The sequence below is a fragment of the Ictalurus furcatus genome, chromosome 6, assembly GCF_023375685.1.
Source record: "Ictalurus furcatus strain D&B chromosome 6, Billie_1.0, whole genome shotgun sequence".
NCBI classification, from domain to species: domain Eukaryota; kingdom Metazoa; phylum Chordata; class Actinopteri; order Siluriformes; family Ictaluridae; genus Ictalurus; species Ictalurus furcatus.
Genome location: NC_071260.1, coordinates 28,295,171 through 28,322,359, shown reverse-complemented (window position 1 = coordinate 28,322,359; position 27,189 = coordinate 28,295,171). Strand labels below are relative to the sequence as shown.

The window sequence follows — 27,189 nt, the reverse complement described above, 5'->3', positions numbered from 1 at the left end:
ATAGCTGGTCCTCTGGTGCACAGCAACCTGGAGCTGAACATGCTCAAAACCTTGGAGCGGACAGTGGCTTTCAGGATTACTGCATTGAGCTCCAGGACCCCAACCACTGCCTTCCTTTATCATACTGTACGAGACTGCGATGGCTGTGGAACCCTTCAAGTTTCCAAGAACTATTATTTTTTACTATTACTTTTGGGACCTGAAATGTGAAGCCAGGAATTACTGCATTGTCAAGAAGGTCCAGCAGAGAATGTACTTCCTGTGATAGATAAGGAGGTTCAAACTACTACAGAGCCTGTCCTCATCACCTCAGTAACAGTCTGGGTTTTCATTACAACCAGTAATGAGCTGGACAGACTGCAAAGTATTGTTGGGTCTGTAGAAAGGTTCATTGGAAGAAACCTGCCTTCACTTAAGTGCCTGTTCTCCTCCAGATCCAGGAAGCATGTGGAAAAAAAAAAAAAAAATCATTGTGCAGTCGTTACACCACATATTTAATTCCTTACTTCCAGAAGGTGCTTCAGATAAATGTGTGTCAGACATGGAAATAGCTTACTTGCACATGCAGTTACACTCATGAACACCTAAGTCCTTTACAAACCTGATGATGGTCACCATCAGCACTGCATTTTATGTTCAAAGTCAAGTTCTAAGCACACAATTGTATAGAAAGTCTTTATATGCTGTAGCATTAAGATTTCCCTTTTTCTCCCCGGAAATTAAAGGACCCAACCAGGTTCCAGCATGACAGTGCACCTGTGCACAACGTGAGGTCCATGAATACATGGTTTGCTATGGTTGATTTTTAAGAACATGAGTGGCCCTGACCTCAGCCTCACTGAACACCATAGCCACGCTCCAAAATCTAGTCGAAAGCCTTCCCAGAGGAATGGAGGTTATTATTGTATATTGTATATAACTGTAAAGGGGGACTAAATCTGGAATAGGGTGTTCAACAAGCACATATGAGTGTGATGGTCAGGTGTCCACAAACTTTTGGCCATATAGTGTATATAGTATCCACTTCTGTATGTGTTATATGACTAGTACTGTCCTTATATAGTGCCCTTATCTTTATCTTATTGTAATGTCTATAAGCACAATGAGACCTTAATACCCAAGTCAGGTTTCTTGCAGACACTAGAGTACGTGGCCATTAAAGCATCATTCTGGTTCACATTCTGATACTGATTCGCCTTCAGTTTGTTTGTCCTCCATGTTTTGAGTGAAGCTTATTTGGTATAACTTGGTATAAACCATTGGACTGAAGAATTAAAGAAGGTTAAGTTCTCAAACAGCAGAGAAAGTTGTTTTGACTCTTAATCAAACCGAATGAAAAATGGAAGCCAAGCAACAAATAGTATTTCAATATTATGAACTCTGAAGATGACAATAAAGCAGGAATTCTTGAAAACATTTTTGACCAGTGACCTAATTTTAAGGCCCAAAATTCTTATTCTTGCCACCCTTTTGCCAGGGTCTGGTGTAAAGGCTATAAAAAAAGCATATTGGTTGCAGTGCTATTGGCATTTGGTGTGAAATGGGCTTAAAAATGAGCTCCAAACTTGCAGATCCTATCAGACCCCATGTGACATTAGAGGGCCTTGTGATATTTTCAGTGCTGTAATATTTTTTGGAAAATCAAGTCAGTTGTGTTAATTTGCATGAACGTTTTACATGCTTCTGTACATTTTCAAACTCCAAGGCTTTTTTAAATTTTTTTATTTATTTTTTTTTTAACCAGTAACTGGTTTAAAAGAATGGCATAAGATGTGAGAAAGTTCCGAATGCAATGTTTCTCAAAAGAGAGACATTATATTATTATATATTTTTTAAAATGACCTTATTCTCTCAATGGTTTTAGTGTTCAGGAATAGTCGTAACAATCAGTTATTTTTCTCTGTGTGTTTCCAGCACTTAAGTGTGTGTGTCAGCTGTGTGCGAATTACACGTGTGAGACGGAGGCTGAGGGCGCATGCTGGAACTCGGTGATGCTCATCAATGGGAAGGAGGAGGCTGTAAAGTCCTGCCTGTCCCCCAGTGAGCTGAAGGGACAGGTGTTCTGCTACAGTTCCAAAGATGTGTCAAAACGCAACTGCTGCTTTACTGATTTCTGCAACAACGAAACACTTCACTTGCGCACAGGTACCGTGCCTTCTTTTATTCTGTTCAGCTTTCCTCTGAGGGATTATATGATTAATATACTATAAGTGAAGAATTACTGTAGTACCTTTTAAGCCCTGGTCTCCCAGAAGAACAAATACTACTGGACTAACTACACACACACACACACACACACACTGATTTGCCAGAATATCAGGTAAACCTACCAGAGAGGTTACTCAGTATAGTACATCTGTTATTACTGCACAGTTTGTCAGCTTCCTCTACCCCATCATTTAATGGAAACATTCCAGCACTGAGCAGATATTATTTGATTGGTGAATTGTTCTATTATTCTTGTGGTAGAAATGACACTGATGTCTTTACACGGGTGTGTGTGGTTCTGGTATGAGTGTTTCAGGCACAGCAGTATTGTGGTAGAGGACAATTAACAGAAACTGTGTCTGTGTGTCTGTCTGTGTGTGTGTGTGTGTGTGTGTGTGTGTGTGTGTGTGTGTGAATTAATGAACTATGTCTGATTCATCCTGATGCTCTATTATTGCATGGAGTACTTCTGACTCACTGTCTAAAGCAAGAACATTTTTATGGTGCAGTCTCATGGGCTAACTTTTCTATGTATGGAATCACTCAATACCTAGAAAAGTAAGTCTACCTGATAAAAGGTCCAGTTAGTGTAGTTGCTACATATCCAACTTGTGCAGTCAGGTCCATGAGAGTTTGGACAGTGTCACAATTATGGTTATTTTGCCTCTGTACACCACCACACTGGATTTCAAACGAAACAATCGAGATGTGGTTGAACTGTAGACTTTCAGCTTTAACTCAAGGTTTTAACAAATATATTTCATGAACCCTTTAGGAATTACAGGCATGTTTATGTACTGCTTCCATTTTCACAGGATCAAAAGGAATTGGACAATTGACTAATAAGCAGTTTCATGGTCAGGTGGGGCCTGTTTACTCATTATTTCTTGACAAATTAAGGAGATAAAAGGTCTGGGGTTGAATTTGCATTTGGTAGCTGTTCATCGGGACTCTCAGTAGGAGAGTAGGATAAATCAACAATTTGGTACATTCTTAAAAAGAAGGAATGCACTGGTGACTGAGTGTGTATGAGTGTGTATGAGTGTGTGTGAGAGAGTGTGAAAGAGTGTGAGAGAGTGTGTGTGTGAGAGTGTGTGAGAGAGTGTGAGAGTGTGTGAGAGTCTGAGTGAGAGTGAGTGTGTGTGAGTGTGTGTGAGTGTGTGAGAGTGTGTGTGTGAGTGTGTGGTGCCCTGCCCTGTGATGTACCGGCGTCCCATCCGTGATGTATCCCCACCTCACAGTGTTCCCAGCGTCAGCTTCAGATCCGTCAGGACCCTGTCCAGGATAAAGTGGTTTCTGAAGATGAATAAATCATGATCGTGCTCGTTAGCGTGTTGTCTAATTCTCTCTCAATCTAACGAACGAAAGACGTGATTTGAAATAAAAGGCAAGTCTTTTTGTATGCATGTGTGATCTCAAATTCCGACCCCTGGCAAACAAGTAAGACGTTGATCCTCTCATGCTGAGCTGTGGTATAATATCCTGGCAGGGTTACGTGCACACAGGCAGTGTTATCTCCCAGCTGAGAGATATTAATACTTCACTATGGTCTAATGGGAGGTGTGAAACTCAAACTGAGCACTGGCTTTGCAGACACACTCTGCTGATGGAAGACAGGCTGACGATAATGCACTAGAACATCTAGTTCAAACTTCTCCTTATGCAGACTTTAATCACAGAGTGATTAGAGCTGCCTATAGTGTGTAAAAAGGACATTGTTTTGGAAAAAGTTAGTCAAATATATACCTGAAACTGTTGTTGAGATGTGCTCAGTGTTAGATTTTATTTGTAGGTATGGGATTAATGGTTTCTTAACACAGTCATAAACTGTTGGAGACAGTGAAAGACAGGACCGCGTGAGGGCATTATTTACTTCTGTGGTCTTGATTATAAATTGTGTGTTGGTTGTGATTTATTGCTATTGAATTTGGAATAATGCAAAATTCTCACCTGGTGTGGATTACAGTTATTAAACTGTGAAATATCAGAGTGATCAGCACAGCACAGAATATGAACAAGCATTATAATATACTACAATATATTAGTATTTGTGTTTGCCCATTTTATTTTGTTTTCACCGTAATGTTTGTATGCAGATCGAATGCCCTGACTTTATGGCTTACAGGGTTAGTGCACTACAGGTGATCACTTTGATTTATTACAGTTTGGATTCGTGAGCTGCTAAGCTTGAAACTTTGTCATGCACTTCATTTTCTCAGGGTGAACTCGGATATTATACTACAGATGATGAGATCATGACATTGCGTTCTCAGTGAACACATGTCAGTGTAGTGGCACATGCCTCTAAAAATACTGGGCACTGTGAACTTGCACAATGTTGCAGGATTTCCAAACATTTAAAAAGCTTTTCATGTGTTGTAAATGAGACATATGGATATCATTGGGTCAGTCGCTACACGTTTTTAAGTAAGGTAGTCTTGCTAGGACGTGTCCGCAATTTTCCCTGAAATGCTTCTTGAGTGATGGTCTAATGTGAGAAATGTAAGGGTTACACTACAAGATTTAAAATAATGTGGAAGATTTAACCCATCCATCCATCCATCCATTTTCTGTACCGCTTATACTACATAAGGTCACGTGGGAGCTTTGAGGCTATCCAAGAGGATTCGGGGCACAAAACAGGCGACACACTGGGCAGAGTGCCAACTCATTGCAGTGCACAATCGCACACACACTCCCACACTATGGATAAGAGATGCTGATCAGCCTACTATATATTTCTTTGGACTGGATGAGGAAACCCCTGAAGCACGAGGAGAATATGCAAACTCTACGCACACACGATGGAGTCGGGAATCGAACCCCCGTCCCCGGAAGTGCGAGGTTGCATGCTAACCACTAAGCTCCCGTGTCCCCAAAGATGTTGCACCTGGATGTTTAGCAACAAAATGTTTGTTGGACTTAAAGTCAGAAGTTTCTCAGAAAGTGTGTGGATTTTTTTCCCTCTTCGAACGTGTTTAAGAGTGAAAGCAGTTTTGATAAAAGCTAAGCTGGAGGGACAGACAGTATCAACCTTGTGATTAGTGATCTGTTTGAATGTTTGAACTGAATTTGGTGGTTTAGTTCTAATACCATCAAGTCCTTTTTATCTTCTTGCTCTATTTATCTCCTCACAACTCTTGGATGAAAATTTGTCATGTTAATTGGTGTGCCAGTAAGAAAGCCTAAAACTGGAAGCTAAAATTGCCTTTAAATAGCCCCATGAGACAGTGTTTGGAGATAATTTACTGCCTCTTCTGTGTAAATGAATGTTGACTTTATCTGAAACGTTCCCGCTTTTCAGATAAGCACCAGGATTAAACTCTTTGTTCTGAATGAATGTTAGATTATGTAGCTTGATTCATTTCAGTATCTCAATTCAGAAAACATTTTCTGTTTGGCTTTAAGTTAAATTTATATAATGTGAAGATACATTTACAGCATTTGGCAGATGTTCTTATGCAGAGGAGCTTAAAGAAGTGCTTTGTAGCTTCCCATAGCTGCAGGTGCAAACTAATAGATCAGTTCACTGTTGGTAACTCGCTCAAAAAGACTGTGTTGCTTGCAATTGAAATGACCTATATGTGCAAAAGTTTATGCACACCAGACCATTACAGCCATATGTGGTTCGTCTCCAAAACTGTTGCTACAAAGTTTGAAGCACACAACTGTATGATGTCTTTGTGTGCTGTAGCGTTACAATTTCCCTTCACCGGAACTAAGAAGCCCGAACTTGTTCCAGCATGACAATGCCCCTGTGTACAAAGCGAGCTCCATGAAGACAAGGTTGGAGTGGAAGAATGTTGGTGTCCTGCATAGAGCCCTGACCTCAGGAACTGGAGACTAAATCTGGAATGGGATGTTCAGCAAGCACATGTAGGTGTGATGGTCAGGTGTCCACAAACTTTTGGCCACATTGTGTACCTAGCCAACACACTATTCCCACAAATTTGGGTTTCAGAAGCTGCAACAATGGATCCATGGAGTTACCCAGGACACAGCACGGGTCACGTTGGTACCGCGTCACAAGCCCAGATCAATAATCTATTTGGGTCCAATCAGAGTGTGACCATGCTTCCACGACATGATTCATAGAAAGTGCCAAGGCATCTTGGAATCATATCTGAAAATTTATAGTTACCTACACCACGTTTCCATCCACCACCAAACCCAGGGTTTTGCGTCAAACTTGCTACACTTACTGAAGTGCAGTCCCTACCACAGCAGCAGGAAATAGCGACTCAGAGTGCCTGGCCAGGTTCTTTTCAAATACGCTAGTCGGTTGCATTATCAGTCAGCATACAGTGTCTGTGTTAGTGACCAGAGTTCAAATATGTCATGCTGTGACTATACCCAACATTCCTGCCAAACATGTTGACACTATGTTATATATTAATAGACCTATGAACCTATCTACTCTTGCAGATGAGAATATGCCCAGGTCAGGCCTGTATCCAGTGACGGCTCTTGAATATGATGGAAGCGGGTGCCTACACTGCCCAGCTGTTTATGTGCTTCTATGACAAGAGTTGACAAGAATGGCTAGAAGATGAGTGTAACATAAAAAGGGGACTGACCCATGTGAGGTCATAGTCACTGTCATAAGAAGACAACTTTTGGTTACTACAATTGGTTCTTGGCAAGGAAATGAGCAATGGGAATATGTTAGTAGCTCCAAAGAAAACTGGCCTGGCGATTCTCCACTCAATAGTAGAACCTGAGTTACATATGAGAAAGCTGTCGTTGTCGCAGTTCACTAGGACAAAGTACTGCCATGTGAAGAGCACACAACTTTGGTGGACATAATATGAAACACCGAAGAGAACTAAATCTGACTAATTATTTGTCACATAGGTGCTACCACTTCTTTTATTTCTTTTTTTATTTCAGAAAATAAATATTTAAAAGTCTATTGGTAATGGTAACACACAGTCAACAACTAGAACCTGATGCCTCTTTCTTAGATTGATATTATGAAAGGTATTATCTGCAAGTGTTGTTGCATGTTATGCCTTTGTTATATTTCTGATTTTTTTTTTTTCACAGTAGCTTTTAAAAGAAAATTAAATCAATTTCATTAACCAACTAAGTTTTGGCCCTAGTGTAAGTCCTTGAGTCAGATTCTATTTTTTATTGGGAGGCAAGATCTATTTGTGACCAGTGAGCATATAAAACCTGTTGCTATTGCTATTTTTGGGGAATGTTCTTTCTCTAATGAGCATGCATCCTCTGGGCAGCTGTGACTGAAAGTGTGAAATCCCTGAATAAACCTGTTCAGCCATCCAGTTCTGCTATAATAGATTTTAGTTCATGGGTGACCGGCAGGCGTGACTGAAAAGCTTGACTCTCTATTTGGCAGCTCGTCACTGCATCAGGACTGTACTGTCTGTTACCATGGTTATTGTTACCATGGATTGTGTACTGATGCATAAAAGGGCCCGAATGGCACTTTGGGAGAGAGAGAGAGGAAGAAAAGTCGTTAAAATGAAATTAAATAAATAAAAAACTCATACAGGTTAAGAGAGAGTACGCAATGTTGCGATTTCAGGGGAAATGTCCATGATCCTTTTGGAGTGGATGCCTGAAACAATTTTTGCAGTTGGTCTGCCTACACAGTACAGGAAGAAGGAGCTGCAACCAGACTGTCCAGCAGCGGGAAGCCCTGATGGGCAGTAGTATGTTTTTACTTGACTTATGCTTGCAAATCAATCAATGACATTGCCATGCTGAAACTCTTGAGCAGGTTGACAGAGGCTGATGGGTTTTCGTGTGGGTGTGGAAGCAATTAATTTAACTGCATCTGTAGTCTTGAAGTCATGAATACAAAATAGTAGAAAAACGTCCAGGCAGAGTGATGAGTTCAATATGGAACACACATGAATGTTAAATAAACGCCTTTCCCTCAACATTTTTCTCTTTGCTTATTTCAGTGATTTAGCAGTGTACGGTTGGGTAATAGTTTAGTTAGAAAACATACTCCTTTGTGACTCTTCATTCCACTTTTAGACAAATACTTATTTCAGAGATGTATTTCTAGCTATTTGATGGCATAATGATAAATGGGAACTATATCTGGATGGAGATAAAACCTTCTCTAGCTCCATGATTCTTAAATTGGGGTCTAGCTACCCTGGGGTCCATGAAGCATAACCATCAGATCTGTGATTTTTTTATTTATTTAATTACAGCAGAGGAAATAACAACCCACCATTATCAAAGTTATTATATTTAATAGTGAGTTCTAGTTAGTAGTTTTCTTGAATAGAATGGATTCTAATAGCACGTTTGCCTCACACCTCTGGGGTTAGGGGTTCGAATTTTTACCGCACCTCTGCCCTTTGTGTGCGGAGGGCGTTTCGTCTGGGTTCTCCCGTTTCCTCCTTGTAGGTTTATTAGGATTTCCAGATTGTCTGTAGTGTGTGAAGGTGTATTTGATTGTGCCCTGTGATGGGTTGTTAACCCATTCAGGGTGTCCCCTGACTTGTGCCCGGAGTTCCCCATGACCCCGTGTAGGATAAGCGGTACAGAAAATGGATGGATGGATGGAATGGATTCCATCGGAACCGCACTAACTCAAAAAAAACAAGTAGTCCATATGACGTCAGCTCGAGCCTATTGTGTTCTGTCAGTGGAACATGTAAATGAGATGGGTGTAAACTTCAGGCTTCCACATGATACAGTACAATGTGATTTCAATTCTTAAGACAGCGATTTGATATTGACAATACTAATGAATTCCAAGAGATACAAAACAAAACATTGCTACTTTGTTTTACTAATCAGTAAAACTCTTCGATGTTTTGCTGTACCCCTGAATCTGATAGGATATGATTTAATCAAGTTAATCAGGTCCAATCAGGTTTAAAATCGAAGAGCAAATGATAGTGACATCAGAGAAGGACATTTTTAAGGTATAAGCATTATGGGCAATTCACTTTGCTAGCCTATTAAATTCTTTACACAGCAATATAAAAATTTTTTAAAAATGTGAATGATTTTTTACAAACCGGTCATCTGTATAATCAGTAATAATCAGTTTATGATCGTTGACTCAATTCATTTCAGTCATTGGCTGTTAAATCAATGCATCTATCCAAAACATCCAGCCGTTACAATCCTAGAAAATGCTGCGACATTTTTCAAAACTTGCGATGCAACTTGGGGAGATTTTTGTGCTTAGTTTGTGGAAAACTACTTGAATTGGCGAAATTGCAATTGCACAAAATTGTTTGTCTTTCATAGTGATGTTTGTTGGTAAATTAGACCTTTTAGCTGTACTCATGTTTGACACATGTGAATCGAAGAAAGCTTTGGCCGAATGCGCGTCGTGATGATGTCACATGATGCGTCTTGGACCAAATCTGCAGTAATTTTGAAAAATTTCAGGCTCCTCAAAATATTGCAGTGTTTGCTTGATTTTCCGTTCATTTCTGTGATCATAGAATCCTGGAGGAACTGGTCAATAATGCAAATTATTGACTCATGACATGTTCATAATAAATATGTTCATATTATATGTTAATAAATAACATATAATAAAGTAATTACATAAAAAGGTAGGTAATAGGTAGTTAGGTAGTTGACTCAGATATTTGATCCTTATATTATAATCTATATATGCATTAAATATATCTATATATGTCTATATATATCAAGTGCAAAAGTTTGTCTACCAAAGTTTAGGACAAAGCCGCTAGGCATTTCATGTGTTAGAATATCAAATCAGAATATCAATTAAAAAGTTTGCAGTTCCCTTTCTGAATGTGATCACCCTTGTGTGACTCCATAACTGCTTCCAAACTCTTTTGTATTCTCGGAGCATTGCTTTGCGTCATCACAGTTATTGCTTCCTGACATTTCTGTTCTAACGTTGTCAGATTGTTTGCCCAATCTTTGCCCTTTCTTCTTGACATATCTGTGAGATGTCAGGTTTGGAGACTGAGAGTCGCTGCGAAACTTTAGATAAATTGTAAAATAGAGATTCATTTTTCTTTTTTCATTCAAAGGGAATGCAAACTTTTTCCCCTAGACTGTATATGCTTTCAGCACCCGGTTGTTATTTAAAATATCTTTCCCTCAGTCTGATAAAATCCTCAAAAACAAGTGTTTACAGACAGAACATGTTTCTTCTTCTTCAGTAATGATGTCTGCTTTCCTCTGAAGTGTTTTTGAAGTTGTTGCATCTTGTATTGCGTTGATGAACCCCGGGTTTCAGAGAAAAGGGGAGGGAAACGTGTGTTGAAACACTGAGCTCTACTTTATGTCGTGACCCTGTACAGATGCAGCAAGACTGCGGCCCTCTGGGAGTGGAGACACACACTAGGAGACAGTTTAGATCAACGACTCTTACTCCTGACACACTGCAGTGCTGAAATGCAGACTTGTTATTAAACTCTGTTTGCTCTGTTGGGTTGACGGTTCGATTCCCGGCCCGAAGTGTCCTTGGGCAAGACACCGACCCCCAAGTCGCTCCCGATGGCAAGCTAGCGCCTTGTATGGCATCTCTACAGCCAACAGTGTTTGAATGGCTGAATGAGAAACAGTGTAAAGCGCTTTGTAGAACTGCTAAGGTTAAAAAAGCACTATATAAGGGCAGACCATTCAACATTTACTCAGACGTCCTACATGTTCTGTGCGTTTGTAGTTTTGGTCCTGAGTTTCCCAAATGTTTTATAATAAGGGAACCCTTTCAGTGTCAAGATGTCACTGACCCTGTAATATGTACAATCCAAGCATTAAAATAATATTCACATTATGAAAATACAGTGTGTACCTTTTTATATTTCTGTAGTGGAACCATTAGAGCTTTTAATTCATGACATTCTTACCAGTTACAATTCAAAGACGGATTTGAGACATTTTTATATGATTAACAGCATTTTCCACAGATTAATTTAAATGTAAATAATAAACAAATGCTTACTCTTTGTTTCTGTTTATTTCGGATGTAACTGAATAAAATATACTCTATTAGGTATGAACAGATAACGTGTTCCAAACAGATACAAATACAGATACAAATAAGTGGTGTTATTTTTTGCCTACTCAACACAGTGCAGATTGCAGGTATAGTTTAGTAGTAGTAGTAGTAGTAATAGTAGTAGTGATAGTAGTAGTAGTAATAGTAATAGTAGTAGTAGTAATAGTAGTAGTATTAGTAGCAGTGATAGTAGTAGTAATAGCAGTAGTAATAGCAGTAGTAATAGTAGTAGTAGTAGTAGTAATAGTAGTAGTAGTAGTAGTAGTAATAGTAGTAGTAGTAGTAATAGTAATAGTAGTAGTAATAGTAGTAGTAATAGTAGTAGTAGTAGTAGTAGTAGTAGTAATAGTAGCAGTGATAGTAGTAGTAGTAGTAGTAAACCTATTAAATTTAAGGGACCAGGTCATTAGGCTTAGATCTATACTTTACATTTACATTTACATTTATTCATTTAGCAGACGCTTTTATCCAAAGCAACTTACAACTGAGGAAATACAAGCAGAGCGGTATATCAAGCAGAGAACAATACAAGTAGTGCTACTATACAAGATCTTTAATTCAGTTCTAGAAAAGCAAAGTGCACAGACTAGAGGTGTAGGAGAGAGAGTAGTGTTTTGTTTTTGTTTTTTTTAAAGGATAATGTGGGGTTGGCGTTTTAGGGGTTAGTTAGGTGTTCACGGAAGAGGTGGGTCTTTAGCTGTTTTTTGAAGCTAGTGACAGATTCTGCTGTCTGGATTGAGGTTGGAAGTTCTTTCCATCACTGAGGGACAGTTAGTTTGAAGGTTCTGGAAAGGGACCTTGAGCCACGCTGAGTAGGCACTAGTAAGCATCGGTCGTTAATCGATGGCATATTGTGTGAGGGAATGTAAGCCTTAAGTAGAGTGTTGAGGTAAGGGGGTGCTGATCCAGACAAGGTCTTGTACGTGCGCATCAAGGCCTTGGATTTGATACGGGCGACTACGGGAAGCCAGTGGAGGGAGATGAAGAGAGTTGTGACATATTTCCTTTTGGGCTGGTTGAAGATGAGACGTGCTGCTACATTCTGAATCATCTGAAGGGGTTTGATAGAGCTGGCTGGAAGGTCCGAGAGTAGTGCGTTGCAGTAGTCCAGTTTTGATATGACAAGAGCTTGGACTAGTAGTTAAAGTAGTACTTAAAGAATAACTACAATATATATATATAAACTAATTAAATGTATGAATGGAGCCCCTGGGGTACTAAAACCCTCTTTGAGAGACACGGGTCTAGAATTGTCTGAATGGTTGCATGTGCTGTATGGCTCTATAGTTATTTTATTTTATTTTTTAAAATAATATATAATAATATTAGGGATGCCCCGAAATGGAAATTCTTGGCCAAAGCCAAATAGAATGAAAAACTTGGCTGAAGGCCGAATACCAAACACGTTTTTTCGTGTTTTTTCCATTTATTTTGCCATTTTTTTCACCATTGCATAAATTAAATAGTCAAAATTAGCTTTTTACTATTTTGTCTTGCTTTTCAAAGAAAAAAATCAATTACAAAAACTACAATTTCAAAATATTTATTTAACACTTAACATTTTTTTTTTATTCCAGCAGGCATAGGCTACCAACAAGGCACAATATAACCTTAAATAAATAAATGAGTAAAATAAAAATATTTTATGTGGTCATCTTTGAGCCCCCCTTGAATAGCCGATGTTAGGCCTATAACTGACTGCTGAAAGAATGGAACACTCTGAAGCCTGCAACAAAAAAGTGCATTAAAAAGTGCATCGACAAGAGTGCAGAAAATGGTTCTATTGGGTTCTATACGGCTGATTATATTGGGGATATATACCGCTCGTGTCCCTGTACACCTCGCGGAGTATTATAGTAGATATAGTATAGTTAGATACGTTGCTAATGTTATGTTCCTTGATAGATTTAGTTAGTTTAAACTATAGATTAGTTCATTTAGTCCCCGCTGGTGTTTCCGCTCCCAGTCCATAGTACTAGTTCATGTTTCTTGTTGTGTTTTGACCCTGTTTTCTGTGACCGCGACTTTGATTCCTGCTTTGCCCCGTTTATGCCTGTTTGCCGATCGCCCGACCCTTTACCTGTCTTGACTATGTTTTTTGGATTACAATTTGGATTTGTCTGTCTGCCCTTAAATAAATACGTCTTTACCTGCACCTGCTTCCGTACTCTACTCCCTTACATCTCGCGACGTGACAGAATATTTCGTAACGGAAACAAAACAAACGCACGTATCCACAGTAAACAATGCCACGGTTGTGAACATCCGAAGAGCATGCGCTTGCTGACCACTCGTGCATGTAGCTCGTGCACGCGTGCGCCCTCTCATCTCTCCAAGCGCACTGCCGGAAGTGGAGGTCGTGACATTCGCGCGTCTCACTCTGGTTGCTAGGCTATTTGGTCGCGTCATCAATCAAGTCATTGTTCGGTCAAATTTATCCGGCCTTTTCACTTATTTTTTTTGTTTTTTCGCTTTTTTTTGCTATTTTCGGCCGAATAATTTTGGTTGCCGAACATTCGGTGCATCCCTAAATAGTATATATGATAAGTAATAGTTAGTTGAGTTATTTCCTGTGCTCATCCCAGGCCATTTATTCACAATACGCTCATACTGAACATCCTTTCAACACACTTAGCACTTTGTGCCTTTATAACAGTTGCAGAAGAGTAATGATTTATAATCCCACTATCAGGTGTCACACAGATGAGAATGAGTTCCCTTTTGAGTCTGGTTCGTCTCAAGGATTCTTCAAGTTTTGCTCATTAGGGATCACTCGCTCTCTCGCTCTCTCTCTCTCTCTCTCTCTCTCTCTCTCTCTCTCTCTCTCTCATATTCATATATATACACAGATTCCTGTAGAGCTGCTTTGTGACATTAGATTTTTTAAAAATATTTTCTAATACAGAACTGAAATACACTTCCCAAAGAAAGGTGGATTCTTTTGAAATGACTTAGGTTGTGCAGGTGATTCATACAGCTATCAATCAACACTGTCATCTCCTCAGAACACAGAGCAGTTATTCTTGAAAATGAAATAGCTACATACCGAGCTTAGTGCCCAGCTCACTGTTGAATTTCAGTTAATTTCTAAGTTTTAAAGTTTTAACTATTTCAATAATAGATTTCTGCAATTAAATTGAAGAGTTCCAGTTTGGTAAGCTGTGACAAACAGTCCATATTAGACACATCATTTGCCTCTGAAAGAGAATGCTTAAAGAAGAAAAGAGCTGTTCATGTGTGTGAAAGAGACTCCATCCATTATACAGTGCTTTCTTTTCACTGAATTCTTTTCACGTTTGCCGAATCCATTTGTTCATCTCCTAGAGGTGCAGCTTTTTGTTCTGTTCTGATATGCAAGTATTGTTTCTTGGTCATTGAAATGTTTGATGTTACACATTGACAACTGATTATGAATGTAAAAGGATACAGAGAGTCCCAGCTGGCTCTGATGGACAGAATTACTCATTTGAAAGTCTTTCTAAAAGAAGGTAAGGACTGGGTAATGTTCACGTGTGTTTATTGTCACAGCCATAAAAACAAGCTATAAAGTCACGTCAGAAGACACGGTGTACCGTGACAGCTGAATGCTCTCGTTTTAAAGCCTGTTGCTCGTAATGTTTTACGTTCTCGGGATTATGGGAACACGATTATATAAACTGGCATGGCAACACTGAATAGAAAGGAAGCACGACACAATCCCAAGTAAAAGAGATCATCGAAACCCTTTCAGAAATGTAAACGCTTAAACTACAACGAGTTTTACACACGTTTTTAAATACCGTATCATAGCATTTTAGGTTAAACATTAAGTTATGGGTTTATGTTAGATGTTCAGTAATAATCCATATCAGTGATGTGAGAAATGTTTATCATTTTGTTTTATTGGAAACAATTTACATCTAATTGGAGAAGGTAGCAATCTTGATCGCTCTCATTAGGCACCTGTAGCACACAAAATACAGTGGATGTCAATACACGGTGTCTAATGCATTTTTAATGGACTTAAATGATTGCCATGACTTTAATAAGTCCCTTCAGGATTTTGCGATTGCAGAAATTAACGCAAAATCAAGCAAACTCAGCAATATTCAGAGGAGCTTTCAATTTTTAAAACTGACCGCAGATTTTGGGCCAAGACGCATCAGGTAACATCATCACAAAGTGTATTCAGTCAAAATCATCTTCGATTCACGTGCATTGAACACGAGTACAGCTAAAAGTTCTCATTTACCAACAAGTATCACCGGGAAAGGCCGTGCAAAACAATTCCGTGCGATTGCAATTTCACCAATTCAAGCAGTTTGAATAAAAAACTCTTTTGAAAAAAGCCACAGCAAAACAAGCATTTTTGCCAGCAACAGTCACAAGAAAACTCCACAAAATCGTGTACAGACTGTTAAATAAAACATTAGTTTAGAGTTCTGTTAAGATCTGAGAGCGACCAGTTAATCTTTTAAATTTGCGTTATTTAATTATTATTCAGTTATTCATTTTTAAAGCATGTTATTCTGTAACTAAAATCTATTTGGTTAAGGTGTGCTTTTATATATGGTATGTACATATGTTGGGAAGGATACAGAAGTTGAAGTGCTTACTATGAAATACAAAGTAGCTGTAAAATTTGTTTTTTATTATTCTGTATCCATCTTTGTCTGTGGCACTGATACCGAGTAAACTGCAATAAATTTTTTTTTATACTGGTGTCACGGATTTCCCCTCATGATGAGCGCCGGAACATTCGCCCTGTCTTGTTATTGGTTATCATGTGGTACACGTGTTATCATTATTCTTTTTATGTTTTGCCCTTTGATTTTGTTGCATATTTAAACCTCCGTGTGTCTTTGCTCTGGGCGAAGTATTGTTTCTGTGTTTTGCCGCCAGCGCTCTACCGAGCAGTTCTGTCCTTTGTTCCTTGTTGAATCCTTTTGAACCTGTTTTGTCTTCGGTTTCTCTATTCTCGTCTGAGCTCTGTTTTGCCTGTTTGCTGAACGCCTGACCCCTCGCCTGTTTTATGACCATGATTTTGCCCTACGTTTTGGATTTGTCTGCCTGCCTCTCTTCATTAAAGGCTTTAACTGCACTTGTATCCGTCTCCAGTCCCTGTTTACATGACAGTTGGCTTTATAGACTATATTTATACCCAAAGCAAACAGGAAGTCAATAAGAAATGCCTATGACGTCTTAAACACTCATAATGACCTTCAAAAATCTAATAAAAATAAAGACATGCATCAGTTACACTGTCACGTCTGATTCCACCACCAAGCCAGAAGCCTCTGCTCCCTGTCCAGATACTTATCCAGTACAGAATCTGTGACTTTCTTACTCACCTGAACACTAGTTTCACCTGTTTCCTGTTTTTCTGCTTTGTGAGGATTTTATCAGTTTGCAATTCTGATTGCTTTCCTGGTTTGACTTGTTTCCAGTTGTTCCTCATTTGATTGTTCCTTATTTGTTTCTTATATATTTTAACATTAAAAAAAAAATTGTTTTTACCTACAGTATTGTGCAAAAAGTCAGACTTTTGTTTTCAGTCAAATGTCCATTCACTACTTATTGTTCATTATTTGTTGGTAAACAGCATTGATGGAAAAATGTACATTACATACATACATTATTTCCATTTTTGGTCAAACAGCCATGCTGCACTTATTTATGCAGGCCCTTATTAAAGCTCAATATTGCAAATACAATGTTTACAGATTTCATACAGTTTTTACTTACAGTTAAAGACCATGACAATAATGACCACTAATGATGAGAAACTCACATATAAAGTCACATATAAGTAGTGCATGGCTGTTAAATGGAATGAATGTACTGTAATGCAATGTACATTTTCCCATGATTATTGTTTGCCACCATATAATGAACAATTACCAATGTTCTGTCTAGCCATTTGATTGAAAATTTAGCAAGTGTGCCAATAATTCTGGAACTGACTATACCATAATCCTGTAGTATTTATGTTACCACTTTCATGAAGTGAATTTAGGTAACAATGTACAAAATCTCAACATCTAAGTCCAAAATTGCTACTCCAAGGTGTCCGAAAACTTACGAACCAATGGGATTTATACTATGTATACGTTGGCATTAATTTTGGATTAAAAGCCTAGCACTTCTTGGAACTTCTTGGTACTCTCATTGGTTCCTGATTTTTCAGACACTCTGTGTATTCCCTGTTGTTGTGGTCTGACCTGTAAATCACAGGTTCCCAACCCTGGTCCTGAAGAACCCCCCTGTCTTGCACTTTTTCTTGCTCTAATACACCTGATACAATTAGTGATCTAATTAACAGCCCTTCGTGAGGGGTACTTATGACCCTACAGTAGTTATGTGCTGAAGAGAGAAATCAGTAAGTCCATTGTGACTTGTGACTTTTGAAAACCCTGGTTTTAGAGCACAGATCTTTTTATTTTTTTTCCCCCAAGGCTGCTTTCACATACAAAAGCTATTTCACAGTTGGTTCTGATTCTCTCGGACTCCAGCCGTACCAAGGAGCTCTCGCACTGCCTGGGCAAAATGAGATCATTTGTGGCTCCATGCTCACACTCCTAACACTGCTGAACTAATTATGACAACCTCCTGGCAGTCAAGCTGACACTTAGAGGAAGCCAACACTAGAGGGTGCAATACCCCTGGTGGATGAATTATTATTATCTGTTCTTGTAGCCATATGAATGTGTCAAGAGCATTCATATGCTTTTACTATATATAAGTCTAAAAGTCTAATAGTCATCTCTACGTATAAATCTAATAAATAATAATAATAATAATAATCCCTTAGATTTATATAGCGCTTTTCTAGGCACTCAAATCGCTTTACATTGTATAGGTGGGAAATCACCTCAAACCACCACAAGTGTGTAGCATCCACCTGGAAGATGCGACGGCTACCGTAGTGCACCAGAACTCCCACCACACACCAGCTATTAGTGGAGAGGAGAGAGTGATGTAGCCAATTCAGGGATGGAGATTATTAGGAGGCCATGATAGATAAGGGCCAATGGAGGAATTTCGCCAGGACACCGGGGTTATATCCCTACTCTTTACAAGAAGTGTCCTAGGATTTTTAATGACCACAGAGAGTCAGGACCTCTGGTTTAACTTCGGAAAGACGGTGCTGTTTTTACAGTATAGTGTCCCTGTCACTATACTGGGGCATTAGGACCCACACAGACCACAGGGTGAGCGCCCCCTGCTATCCTCACTAATACCACTAACAGCAGCAACCTTGTGTGTGTCTGTGTGTGTGTGTGTGTGTGTGTTTGTGTGTTACAGAAACATCCGCTGAGGACTCTGATTGGGGACGGCTTGAGTTATCAGCTATGATCCTGGTGCCGTCCTGCCTGCTGTGTGTTGGTGTGTTTCTGGGCGTGTGTGCCGTCCGGAACCAGCGCTGCCTGCACAGTAAGAGCCGAAACCAGGATCCAGAGGAGCCTCTGGACGACCAGAGTCTTGTGTCATCAGAGAAATGCCTGAAAGAACTGATCTATGACTTGAGCACTTCAGGCTCGGGATCAGGTGAGCTGAGACCAGAGAAAAGGAGAGAAAGAAATGCAGACAGACAGACAGACAGATATAGCATCATAAAGATAACAGCTTTAATAAAACATAGAATTCAACATTGCCTCTAACATGAGTATGAAAATAATGTTAACTAATTCAGTGAAATACTATAATGACATGCAGTATTAATAAAGATTTTTTTTTTTGACATGATTTAACAGATACAATGTAGGTTAGTTTAAGTAACTTGGGACAATTTGCAATTTGAAGCCACTACCACTAACAACTTATTTTCAGACAACATGATCATAGTCATGAAAATGGGTGTAATGAAGCTCTCAGAGGAGGTTGATCCATTCAAACACATGGTAAGGACTGTGGCAAATGCTAACAAGAGTAATTTTGTATGGAGGTGCTGCTAATTAGTGGGAACTATCACACTGAATACATACGTGTGCTTCATACCAAAGGTGAAAATGTTAACAATATATGTCATTTGTATTTATAATATATCATAAAATCTAGTAAATGATCCTTATTAATACTGCGTAAGTCATGATATTAATTAACAGAACCTGTTAATGTATACCTGTATATGTATGTGCTAAAGATTAGTGTATGTAGTAATTCATCATTAGTAAAGCATTAGTTAAGTATTATTATATGCTTATTTGTGGACTTTATACTAAAGCGTTACCCAATTAGAACGCAGTTGCTTTCGAAATAAAATGTAGGTTTATGATTAAATCTTTCAGGAGGGTGCCAAGTTTGTGTACTATTACAAATACGCAACTGCTGTAATTATTGCGGATGTTACATTGCTGGCCCTAACTCCAAACTCTGTAAGCAAAATGTACTTGGAGCAAAAAACTCAATATGGCCAAAAAATTTGTGGACACCTGACCATCATACCCATATGAGCTTTTTGAACATCCTATTCCAGATTTAGTCCCCTTTTGCTGTTATAATAACCTCCACTCTTCTTGGAAGGCTTTCAACTAGATTTTGGGGCGTGGCTGTGTGGATTTGTGATCATTCAGCAAGAAGAGCATTAGTGAGGTCAGGTACTGATGGGATGCCTGGGGTGCAGTCGGTGTTCCAGTTCATCCCAAAGGTGTTCAGTGGTGTTCAGGTCAGGGCTCTGTGCAGGCCACTCGAGGTCTTCCACTCCAACCTTGGCAAACCATGGGACATTGTCATGCTTCAATATGTTTGTGTGTCTTAGTTCCAGTGAAGGGAAATTGTAATGTTACAGCACACAAAGAAATCCTATACAAGAAATCCTATCCTTCCAACTTTGTGGCAACAGCTTGGGGAAGAACCACATATGGGTGTGATAGTCAGGTGTCCACATACTTTTGGCCATATAATGTATAATAGGGTGAAAAATCCCATGAATCTCCAAGAGTTTATGAGGGATTTTCCTTAAGCAGCTGAGTGATGTTACTTTTCCGGTGGCACAAAAGCCTGGACATACACATGCCAGTCCTATTGAATGTTCATCATCCTATAACAAGCGATGTACTATATAAATGTATAGATTATAGTTGTACTATAATAGACGCTGTTTTGGTTGCTCCTGTTCATTTAGCTGTTGGTTCTGCAATCTTGATGTGCTGTGCTGTAGATCAGCAGAATATATATTTGGACTGAAAAAGAGTGGGTATGTGTGGGTCTCAGGGCTGCCACTGCTGGTACAGAGAACAATAGCACGGACCATAGTGCTGCAGGAGAGCATCGGTAAGGGTCGTTTCGGAGAGGTCTGGAGAGGGAAGTGGCGAGGAGAAGATGTGGCTGTGAAGATCTTCTCTTCCCGAGATGAACGCTCCTGGTTCTGCGAGGCCGAGATCTACCAGACCACCATGCTGCGGCACGAGAACATCCTGGGCTTCATCGCAGCTGATAACAAAGGTAGTCACACACACACACACACACACACACACAAAGAGTTTTAAGAAATGTAAGTAAGGAATAAAACTCTTAAGTTCATGCTGCTATATGAAAAATAAAAATAGATGAGAGGGTGTTGATGACGCATGACACGAAGTGGAGTTACTGTCACAACCCTGAAGGTGATTATTCTTCAATAATAATACACTCTTCACTGTTTTATTCCTCTTATACCAAAGCCAAATATATTTATTTATTAAAGAATGTCATTTTTTATTAAGATTATAGTTATGTTTAATGTTGTGGAATGTTTGCAAAACAAGTTAGTTCCTGTTATCACTTATAGCACCTTTTTTTTTTCTCTTGAAGTTAATAAGACAAAAATAAATCCAGCTTGTCATGTGACCAAGAAACCACAACGCACAAAAATGCTCCATCCTCTGCCCCTGTCCCTGTGTAAAATGTGACTACAGAAGCTCATTACTGTAAACCTTGCTGACAGAACTACATTTCAAGCTTTACTGTTATAGAACATTTTTCAGTACATTCTGGCCAATCAGAATTGAGCATTTAATAGCACTGTGGCTCAAAGTTTATTAGTAAACGTTTGAGAGGTAGTAACTTTGGACGCATTTAAAGAGTATTGATCTTTATAAATGCTGTTTCCAACAGCTAGAAGTCTAAAGACTACATCAGATAGATAGGGGAATAAAAAAGCCAATGTACTTGACATCTGACTCACTTCCCTTCAGATAGGCAAGTGGTTTTATCTGTAGCTCAATACAGATAAAATACTCTGCATCCCAGCTTGTGTTTACTTCATACCATACAGTGACACTGATGGACCTGTTAGTCAGCATGTTACCCAACTTATTTCACTCATTTGCTGTAGAGGGGCTCTTAATGAGAGAAATGAGCTGATCTGATGCACAGCTGCAGCGGGTCTTCAGGACGCGTAGAGTGGAAATAACGTGTAGGCAGTTGTATTAATAGCTATCCGCATGGACAGTGTCTAAAAGGTTTGCTGGAAATGAGCTTTAACTGTTTATCAATCAAAATGGCAGTGTTACAAGGTTTAAGCTGTATCACTTTTTTATCACTTTTCCCCAAACTTTTTTCCGTTGACTACTAGGTCAGCACCAACTATGTGTGGTTCATTTATTCATCCATCCATCCATTTTCCATACTGCTTATCCTACACAGGGTCGCAGGGGAGCCTGGGGACTCGGGGCACAAGGCAGGGGACACTCCGGACGGGGGCCTAACCCATCACAGGGCACAATCGCACACACACTCGCACACTATGGACAATTGAGAGATGCCAGTCAGCCTACAACGCATGTCTTTGGATTAGGGGAGTAAACTGGAGTACCCGGAGGAAACCCCCGAAGCACGGGGAGAACATGCAAGCTCTGCGCATACAGGGCAGAGGCGGGAATCAAACCCCCAACCCCGGAATGTGCGAGGTAAACGTGCTAACCACTAAGCCACCTGCCCCCCTCTATATGCAGTCTTCGAAAGAAAAGTTCCATTTAGTACTTTTAGGGACCATTTAGGTTTAGGTAGGACCCTTTGAGGCTTCCCATGTAGAATCCCACAATAAAGGGTTTTCCTTTCAGAAACGGTTCAAAGTAGAATCTCTTTAGAAAGCTAAAACCTTTACTAATCCAAACAACCGATGAGGAATGCCCTTTTCCAACTTCAAGATTAGTACCAAAAGAGACCCTGGATATGTGAGGGGGCGGGGCTATGGTACCTGCTGCAGCACCATGCTGCCTGTCTATATAAGATCTTTCTAAATAAATGTACTCTTCAGTGTTGCTTCATGTGCTCTTAAAAATAAAGGTTCCTCAAAGGTTCTTTGGATCATTGAAGGTTCTTCACTTCCTAAATGTCCTTTACTTTGAATGCTACTATATTGTGCATATAACAATTACAGTTTCCCCAAGAGAGATTTAGGATTCAGTTTAGGATGCCAAAATGGACTTGTCAAAGTTATATTTAAAATAAATAAATAAAACTATCATGCTTCTGTGTGTCTGTCCCTTTCTTTGTGTAGATAACGGTTCATGGACTCAGCTGTGGCTGGTGTCGGAGTATCATGAACACGGCTCACTGTTTGACTACCTAAACAGATATACGGTATCTGTGGACGGCATGATCGTCCTTGCACTGTCCATTGCCAGCGGCCTGGCTCACCTTCACATGGAGATCATCGGCACTCAGGGTGAGCCAGCACTCGATGCTGCTTCTCGCTTTGGCCTGTCTCTGTTCCTCTGAGAATGCCACACCGCTTCATCAGGAAGTGACTTATCAGGCGTGCACTTATTTCAAAAGCCCCAGAATTGTTCTGGATAAAATGATAATAGAGTGAAGAAAATATCGGGCCATTTCGGTCAAAGGCATCTTGTTCATGTTAATCGTGCTAGGGCGGGGCGGCTGTGGCTCAGGTGGTAGAGCGGGTTGTCCACTAATCATAGTGTTGGCGGTTCGATTCCCGGCCCATGTGACTCCACATGCCGACGTGTCCTTGGGCAAGACACTGAACCCCAAGTTGCTCCCGATAGCTAGTTAGCGCCTTGCATGGCAGCTCTGCTACCACTGGTGTGTGAGTGTGTGTGTGTGTGTGTGTGTGGGTGAATGAGACACCGTGTAAAGCGCTTTGGATAAAAGTGCTATATAAGTGCAGACCATTTACCATTTAGAATGCTTAAATTGTGATTTCAGGAGTCTGGCTCTACCAGAATAATGAAATGACTGAAGGTGAAATTGCTCTTACTTGGACAGCATCCCTCATACAACTTTTTGCACTTTGTGATTTTAGCTGTCTGTTTCACTGCTATTATGGAACTTGGAAATGATTTTAAAGTACTTTTGAAAGAGGTATGTAATTTGAAAAATGACATTATGATGCTGCTCAAATATTCCTTTACATTCTACAGACCTAGCTAGTTATACATTGTTTTAACACTCTTGATCCTCAATATATTGCCAGTGTGACTTGGTGGTGATGGCAAAAGAAGAAGATTCACAGCTTGTTCTGTCCCCATGGCTCAAATTTATCCCTGGCCCACTCTCAGCTTAGCAGTTGATCAGTTCTGATAAATCCGCTTGTTCTTCTCGGAATAGCAGCTTTCTTAGATTAGACTGCTGTTTTACCCTTGATTACCATAACTATCCTCTGGGTCACTTCTCTTGGGTCAATTCAATTTGTTTAATATCGTTGTTGTTGTCGTAGCGCTTTCCCAGAAGCTGATTTTCTTGAAACTAAAAAACAAAATAATCAAGCACAGTAACATAGAGCCGTCATGTACTGAATGAATGTTTCAACTTATAGATGGAATGGGATGAATTAATGTTGTTTTCTAGAAACGGTGAAAGCTTTGACATGTGTATATGTTATGTATGTATGTATTTATTTATTTATTTCAATGTATATATCTAAAGGTCTAAGTTATGGAGTTAAATTTGTGCCAAAAGTATTGAATGTAACTGTTCAAGAAACGAACAAAATTAGACAATGAGAAGAAAAACACTCTGAAACTGAAAACAGTGACCTCCGTGGCAAAAATTTCACATGGTCTTCAGATAAACAGCGTTCTTCTTTGTTAACACTTTTCTAAGCTTCGTTTTCGCTAATCATGGTTTAGGAATGCGCTGCCAGAGTTTTCATTTACACTTTCATTTAAAGTTTTCGTTTACGCTACACAAGTTTACGGTCGCCATTCTGGAACAAACCTCCCGTGTGGGCGGGTTTAACCGAGCTTTACTCTCATTGGCTAGAGAGATTTGGCTCGACAGCTCCCTGTAAGTAGAGACTTCAGCGGCGTGAATTTTGGAGAGCGTTCTGGATGCGGTTCTCTGTATAGTTATAGTGTTTGTACTTTGTAGTGGAAATGACTTGCTTACTTAGTCAGAATATTAGTTCGTAATTAATATTTGAGGTTTGGGTAGTCTGATAGGACTATTTTATGAGCTGCATGAAGCACCGTTGTCATCAGTGTCGGCCTCATCCTCCCTCTCAGCTGGACACTCGAACTGTCGATTCAAATCTCACTAGCCAATGAGAGTAAATCGCTGTTAAGCCCATCCAATTGCGGACTTCCCCTCGCACTGAGCGCGAACAGCGCGCTCAGCAGTTTTTGACATGGACTTTGTTTACTGTTACACATGTTTTGTTTTGGTTTCTGTCCTGTCTCCGCCCCTGTTATGTTATTGGTTGTCTCCTAATGTGTCTCAGCTTTTTATCTTTTACCCTTGATTACGTTCAGTATTTAAACCTCTCGTGTGTCTTTGTTTGGGGCGAAGTATTGTGTGTTTCTGTGTTTTCCACCAGACCCGTACCAAGCCTTTGATCATTGTGTTTCTCCTCCCATGGTTTTTGATCCTGTTTTCATCTCCGCATTTCTGCTTTTTGTTCTGCCTAGTTTACCCGTTTGCCGATTGTTTTTTGACTATGTTTTTCCTTTCCGTTTTGGAAATGTATGCCAGTCTCTCTTCTAATAAAGCTCTTAACTACACTTGCATCCGTCTCCACTCACATTACACGACATAACTCTGGCGGCGCACTCATAAGACATGATTAGCGTAAACGAAGCTTAGAATACTGTTAACAAAGAACGCTGTTTATTTGAAGACCGTGTTAAATCTTTCCCGCCGAGTTCAATTTCAGACTGTCTTCTTTCTCATGGTATAATTTTGTCCATTTCCTTGAAATTTACGTTCATTACTTTTGGCACATATTTAATTCCATACTAAGTGAGCTCCTAATTGTCCCTTGAAAAGCTTTGAGGACCGGCTGTAATGGTTCATTCACAGCTGGCTTTTTTGCACATGAGCTGAAATGATGTGAAACATGCAGAGACTGAGTGCAAGGTTTAATCAGGTTTAAAGCGCTAACATTAAATAACAGTAATGATTTAGAAATGAACAAGAAGCCATTAGGAGTCTGAGAGCAAAGAAGTGATGTGATTATAAAGACATGGCACATAGTGGAGACAATTAGAGTAACTGCCAGTCTGGAGAAATCTACAGGGATATGAATTTGTGTCATTTGCTTATATTAGCTAGTTGTTACAGTAAGTTGTCTACAATAGACAGACAGAACATAGTGCTAAAATGAGCTGTGTGAATCTGACACACTGGGGTAATCACTGTAGTGCTGTAGATATATATATATGATTAATAATGGAAAAAACCCACAACTTTTCATGGTACTATCCTGTGATGGAAAACTTGCCGACTGTTAAAAAGCGCTGATAATGAAGACTCCTTTGTTAAATATATCATATATATATATATATATATATATATATATATATATATATATATATATATATATAGATAGATAGATAGATAGATAGATAGATAGCTAGATATAGATAGATAGATAGAGAAAACAGGTCTTAGATTAATAACAATACATTTTCTTACTATAGAAACATATTAGATATATATTAGAACTAGTGTATTAATATAAATCTAGTATTTGGATTACTGCCAGAATTATTGTCAGAGCTACTGTTATAAAAAATGAATCAACACCTTCTGACCAATCAGAATCGAGCATTCAACAGTGGTGTGGTATGGTAGAAGATAAAATACGCTTTTAAAGAAATATTTAATAATAATTAAAAAAAAAAAAATCACAAAACAGCGACTATATTACTATCTGAATGACTTCAGACTTCTTCACCAATGTCTTTAAGACGATTTAGACATGCAGTTTGCAGTGCTAAACTGTAGGCTATAAGCTTCTCTTACATTTTTGCCACATTAGCCTTACTAGTATTAAAGAACTAAAGAAGCAACCACTGGACACCAAACATGTCTCGGTAGATCAGGTTTAATTTTGGTTCAGTTATTTCTTGAACTATGAAGCTGAAAAGAGCCTGACTTATGTGTCTGTAAATGTGTGTGCGTGTGTCTGTGTTTTAGGAAAACCAGCCATCGCTCACAGAGATATAAAGTCCAAGAACATCTTGGTGAAAAAGAACAGCACTGCAGTTATCGCTGACCTGGGACTGGCTGTCAAACACGACTCCACAACCAACACTGTCGACATCCCGGCTAACCACAGAGTGGGCACCAAGAGGTCCGTGTCTCCCTCTGCAACACTGAATATGCTTAAGAACATACTGGCACAAAACTTTTCAAAATTCTTAGAAACAATTTTTACTTTTACTTTTTTTTTTTTTTAATTTACTCATGTTTTCAAATAGAACAGCAGCACATGTAATTAAGATGTCCATAGCAACATGATAGATTTACGACAGTCAGAATAAAAAGTTTTTATTCATTAAATATACAGTGGACCAGGAAGCTTGATTTATTTATTATTTATTCTTGATCTATTTATCATTTAACATAGCAAGATGGCACTTTTTCTTTTCCAATACCAACACCTTGAGTATCCGACGATACCGATACCCGTATTGTTTTTCTTTGAAAACTACCAAGGTTTAATAGTTTGTTTTTTTTTTTGTTTAAACTAAAGCAATTTTTTTTCCACACAAAAATCACTTACGTTACAGTATAAATATATAAGTCTTACTCTTAATAAAAGAAAAAACAGTCAAGTGTATTTATATGTAAACATT

At 39.1% G+C, this 27,189-nt stretch overlaps 1 protein-coding gene across 1 annotated transcript in view; it reads left to right on the top strand.

Annotated features, from left to right (window-relative positions):
- LOC128609088 (activin receptor type-1C) overlaps positions 1 to 27,189 on the top strand; it is a 42,590-nt gene that overhangs the window by 7,655 nt on the left and 7,746 nt on the right. Inside the window, exons 2-6 of the mRNA XM_053627454.1 lie at positions 1,915 to 2,145; positions 18,473 to 18,715; positions 20,381 to 20,611; positions 22,650 to 22,817; positions 26,528 to 26,684. Coding sequence (XP_053483429.1) covers positions 1,915 to 2,145; positions 18,473 to 18,715; positions 20,381 to 20,611; positions 22,650 to 22,817; positions 26,528 to 26,684 — 1,030 coding nt within the window. The remainder of the gene's footprint in view (positions 1 to 1,914; positions 2,146 to 18,472; positions 18,716 to 20,380; positions 20,612 to 22,649; positions 22,818 to 26,527; positions 26,685 to 27,189) is intronic.